The 5,593-nt window shown below is 44.4% G+C and overlaps 1 protein-coding gene across 1 annotated transcript; it reads left to right on the top strand.

Moving 5' to 3' along the window:
* The first annotated feature begins 1,090 nt into the window (after nucleotides 1-1,090).
* LOC137063823 (ankyrin repeat and SAM domain-containing protein 6-like) lies at nucleotides 1,091-4,635 on the top strand. The gene is made up of 2 exons (XM_067435095.1): nucleotides 1,091-1,511; nucleotides 3,721-4,635. Exons 1-2 carry the CDS (start codon nucleotides 1,258-1,260, stop codon nucleotides 4,253-4,255), a joined length of 789 nt encoding a protein of 262 aa, XP_067291196.1. The 5' UTR covers nucleotides 1,091-1,257; the 3' UTR covers nucleotides 4,256-4,635.
* Nucleotides 4,636-5,593: the final 958 nt, after the last annotated feature.

The raw sequence follows: 5,593 nt of genomic DNA, 5'->3' as shown, positions 1-5,593 counted from the left end.
ATCTCATCACTGACCTCATGACTGACCTCATCTCTGACCTCATCACTGACCTCATCTCTGATCTCATCTCTGATCTCATCTCTGACCTCATCACTGACCACATCACTGACCTCATCACTGATCTCATCACTGACCTCATCACTGACCTCATGACTGACCTCATCACTGACCTCATGACTGACCTCATCTCTGACCTCATCACTGACCTCATCACTGACCTCATCACTGATCTCATCACTGACCTCATCACTGACCTCATCACTGACCTCATGACTGACCTCATCACTGACCTCATCACTGACCACATCTCTGATCTCATCACTGACCACATCTCTGACCTCATCACTGATCTCATCACTGACCTCATCACTGACCTCATCACTGACCACATCACTGACCTCATCACTGACCACATCACTGACCTCATCTCTGACCACATCACTGACCTCATGACTGACCTCATCTCTGACCTCATCACTGACCTCATCACTGACCTCATGACTGACCTCATCTCTGACCTCATCACTGACCTCATCTCTGACCTCATCACTGACCTCATATCTGACCCAATCTTTGACCTCATCACTGACCTCATCACTGACCTCATCACTGACCTCATCTCTGACCTCATGACTGACCTCATCATGAACCCTCACAGCACAGCTTTGATCTGATATTGATTATTAAGATATTGATTTATTGTATATTAATCGTGAGTTTGCTGTCCTCAGTTAAGAGAGAGTGAGCTTGAGGCTGCTGTGGAGCATGACTGACCCCTGCTGGACACTGCATGCTCTCACACTCGGCCAATCCCAGAGCCCGATCACTCTGAGTTTAACTGCATGCTCTGTGATTGGTCAGTGAGGCAGGACAATGGTCGAGTTATTGTTTTTCCCAAAGGGGACAGTCCTGAAGGATGAGTTTGGAGATTGATCTCGCCCGCTTTGGCTTTCACAAGTTACTCTTTATATTATCCTGAGATTCTAAACAGTGTGTCATGAGTTTCGCTACTGAATGTTTCCTGTGTGTGTGTGTGTGTGTGTGTGTGTGTGTGTGTGTGTGTGTGTGTGTGTGTGTGTGTGTGGCCAGCAGGTGTCGCCGCACTCCGTGTTTTTGCTCCTGATGTTTCACTGGAAGGAAAGTTGTTGTTCCTACAGGAAGCGTCTGTGCGCGACGTGGATGTGCGCATGCGCAGAAACTCCAGCAGCTGGAGAACTCTTTGATGGACCCTAGTGTTTGTAACTTTAGCGGTTCGGGATGAGTCTGGGTCCCGTTAACCCGCTGCTGTGGTTCCGAGTGTGCGATGAGGGCGATCTGGAGAGCGCGCGGCGCGTTCTGGAGGATCCGGGCGGGTTCGCGCATGTGGACGGGACCGATGAGGAGGGCAACACGGCGCTGATGCTCGCGGCCGCGGGCGGACACGAGCATCTGGTTCGGTTCCTGCTGAGGAAAGGAGCGTCGGTGGACCGGCGGAACCATTACGGCTGGACTCCGCTCATGCAGGCAGCCAGGTTCATATCATCATAATCATCATCATCATCATCATCATCATCATCATCATCATCATCATCATAATAATCATAATAATAATCATCCGTAACTCACTGCAGCTCTGATCTGACCCAGTCCAGCACTGAGAGATCATCATCATAACCTGCTGTATTATAATTATAAGATGAGAGTGTGAGATCAATAATCTGCCAATGGGGTGAGAGAAATTAATTCAAACAGAAAACAAGATTATTTTCATTGGCAGATTATTGATCTCTTCATTTTGAGTTATTTCCCCGAGTCAGAAGAGCGTTTCTTTTGCTTCCCCTCCTTGACGTGCTTTCAAACACCTCTTTATTTTTAGTAACTTTAATATTCGTTTTATTCTTGTTTTCCTCTAAGCTTTTCTCCCGTCATACAGCAGAAGATGAATAGATGATGAGAGATTATCAGAGGCGCCGCTCAGATCATATTTCTCCTGCATCTGGACTCTCATCAGTGCTTGAGTTTGGGTTATTAACTGACTGATGATTGTTTAAGCTGGGACAGTTTAATCATTCATTAGTATCATTAGTATTCAGTGTTTTGCATAATGTGCCATTCATAACTGAAATCAATTCCATTAGTTTCATCATATTAGCATAACATTATAACTCATTTATTTAATCAGCTCTGACTCTAACGAAGCTCCTCCCATTGTGCTGATGGACTGATCTGGGGCCTGTTCTCCGGACGCCGCTAGCTCAGCTGGATTTGAGTGTTGGTGGTTTGTCTTGATCTCGGATGGTTTGGTTCTTCAAAGCTCATCCTGGACTTGTTGTCATAGCAACAGATCCGTCAGCTTAAACCGGCTCGGGCTTATTTCATGTAAACCGGATTAGATCGCCTCTTAAAGTGACGTTTAAAATCTGTCCCAGCCGCTGCTACTTTATTACAAGAGTTCATTACTGAACCAGGGGCAACAATCATGTAAAACAGTAATAAATACAAACGTTTATTTGAAAATAATATGTTAATGTTGTGTAAAAGTTGCGTATAATACTATAGACAGTCAGTCGATTGAGATGTGTTTGTGAATTGTGATGGAGTGATGACTTTATAGATGTATTGGAGGTTTACACACATTGAGCAGTTCATCTCCGTCGTGCGTTAATGTGAGGGATGACGGATATTATGGGATGCAGCGCAAGAGATGCAGATCATTTGATCTTGACCGTTCAGAAACTTTTATTAATATTGTCACATAACAAATCTGCTTCAAATGAAATTACAACATTGAAATAAAAATGTACCGTGTGTATAAATATCATTGGGAATCATGTTCATCAGAACACATTTAATTGATCTGACGTTTGCTGGTTCAGTCGTTGGTCTGTTTCCTTATAAAGCTCCAGAAATTCGTGTTTGTCTTCCTCAAGTTGTTAGCCAGGTGTCTTTGTTAATTATATGATGTCATGCCGTTGTCTTGACGGCAGCCAATCGCTGCTGATCGTGGTTTCGAGTATCGATCATCTGCCCTCTTCAGGGAACACGAGAGTGATCTCGGATAACTTCATCCAGATATTTTAATCCAATCCGCAAATTCGTTTGAAGAACCAAATTATCCAGAGCTCCGTTATCAGGATTATAGATCTGGGATCTGTCAAATCATCTCGATGTGTTCAGCGAGGTACGAAGAACGGGCCGTGTACTTTTTTAAATGTCTGCGATGTTTAATAGGGAGCCAGTGCAGTGTTGACCGATCTGGACTAATATGATCATACTTCCTGGTTCTAGAAGAACTCGAGCTGCTGCGGTTTGGACCAGCTGGAGTTTGTTTATTAAGCGAGCAGGGCAACCACCCAGTAGAGCATTACAGTAATCTATCTATCTATCTATCTATCTATCTATCTATCTATCTATCTATCTATCTATCTATCTATCTATCTATCTATCTATCTATCTATCTATCTATCTATCTATCTATCTATCAATCATGGACCAGCTGGAGTTTGTTTATTAAGCGAGCAGGGCAACCACCCAGTAGAGCATTACAATAATCTAGCCTTGAGCTCATGAACGCATCGACTAACTGTTCAGCATTTACCATCCATCCATCCTGCTGGAGAACTTGTGTGTGTGTGTGTGTGTGTGTGTGTGTGTGTGTGTGTGTGTGTGTGTGTGTGTGTGTGTGTGTGTGTGTGTGTGTGTGTGTGTGTGTGTGTCCTCACTGACTCCGCCTATCTGCAGGTTTGGTCACCTGACCGTGGCTCATCTGCTGCTGGAGAACGGTGCTGAGATCAACGGCCGGAACCGTCTGGGGGCGAGTGTGCTGAGCATGGCTGCCCGCGGAGGCCACTCTGAGCTGGCTAAGCTCCTGCTGGAGAGCGGGGCGGCGGTGGACGACCTGGAGCAGAGCTCCGCCGCAGCGGGGGATCCCAGCCGGAGCTTCCTGCAGGTGACGGCTCTGCTGGCGGCGGCTCAGCACGGCCACGAGGCGGCGGTGCGGCTGCTGCTCGACTGGGGCGCCGAGGTCAGCTTTAGCCAGAAGAGCACCGGCTGGAGCGCGCTAATGCTAGCAGCGGCCGGCGGAGAGCTGAGCGTCACACAGCTGCTGCTGCAGAGAGGAGCCGACCCAGACCAGATCAACGTGCTGGGCAAGACGGCCTTCGAGCTGGCGCTTCAGCTGGGCCACCGAGAGGTCAAGAGCTGCCTGGATGCCCTCACCACCGTCCGGCCGCAGCCAGGTGCCACACACACCGCAGAACATGCTCTTCTTACTTAGCATTTTCGTCTTCTAATCAATCAATCAGTCATCTTTATTTCTATCGCTCTTCTCCAGCGCCGATTGTGTCAGAGCAGCTTCAGTGTTAAACAGGACAATACTGCAGCAGAATTAGATTGGGCTGTACAGTCGTTCTGGAGTAAACAGTGATGTTATCAGCTTATTTTAATTTATCAGAGAGAGACAATGTTGGCAGATCAGTATTATAGTTTATAGAATTAAATAAGACCTCATTCATTAATGTTATTTGTATATTTAGTTGAATAACTCTGATCATAATGTTAGTGTCCCCAACTGAGCAAGCCAAGCCAAAGGCGACCAAAGGAACCGAAACTCCATCAGGGCATGATGGAGAAAAATAAACCTTAGAGAAACCAGACTCAGTTCTGCTCTGGCCTATTAACACACAGTGTAGGATTATTATTCTGGACACCGCACAGGTCAGAGGTCAGATTAGAGCAGAACATCTGAAAGAACGAGGTATCACACAAGAGACGGGTTTATTGAGGATGACGCTTCGATTACACAAGAGTATGAATTGGGATATAAGTCCAAATATCAAAAAATTCTTACATTAAGCAGCATTTACTAAACAAGCAAAAGTGTTAGTCTTGGTTTGAGGGAAATAACTCAAAATTAAGAGTTTTTGCTTTAAATAAGCAGAATGATCTGCCAATGGGGTGAGAAAAATAATCTTGTTTCTGATTTAAATCTCATTTCTTGTTTCTGTCCCAAACAGAAATGAGATTATTTTTCTCACATTGGAAGATCATTTTGCCTTTTTTAAGCAAAAACAAGAAAAAATATCCTATGTCATTTTACATAATTCAATTTAAATTGAGACTGGGAATGATTGAGCTGAATATCAGTGAAGTGTCTTTAGATGCGTTTCCCACAGAAACATCAGATGACCAGGAGAGGGCAGGGTTGAGTCCAGCGCTGCTGAAAATGCTTTCCTTACTCAGTATTTCTGTCTCGTTTCTCATCCAAACATCTAAAGATTCTCAAAACAAGAAGTATTTACTACACAAGCAAAAGTAATTGTCTTGTTTTGGGGAAAATAACTCAAAATGAAGAGAGTTTCTGCTTAAAATAAGATAAATAATCTGCCAATGGGGTGAGAAAAATAATCTTAATTCAAACAGAAAACAAGATTATTTTTCTCACCCCATTGGCAGATTATTTATCTTATTTTAAGCAAAAACTCTCTTCATTTACATATTTTCATTTTTTGCAGTGCAGAGATTTCTACTAATGAGGGCTGTGATCAACCTCAGAATATCTTTGTCGACTGAAGTCCTGAAATTTTCAACTAAAATGACGCTCGGGCGATTGAGT

Source organism: Pseudorasbora parva, chromosome 24 (genome assembly GCF_024679245.1).
Source record: "Pseudorasbora parva isolate DD20220531a chromosome 24, ASM2467924v1, whole genome shotgun sequence".
Lineage (NCBI taxonomy): Eukaryota > Metazoa > Chordata > Actinopteri > Cypriniformes > Gobionidae > Pseudorasbora > Pseudorasbora parva.
Note: the sequence above shows the minus strand (reverse complement) of the source record. Positions and strands in the feature narration are given on the sequence as shown.

Coding starts and splice junctions, on each gene's coding strand:
- LOC137063823 (XM_067435095.1), top strand. CDS start 1,258: ATGAGTCTGGGTCCCGTTAACCCGCTGCTGTGGTTCCGAGTGTGCGAT. Junction 1,512..3,720: donor CCGCTCATGCAGGCAGCCAG/GTTCATATCATC, acceptor GCCTATCTGCAG/GTTTGGTCACCTGACCGTGG.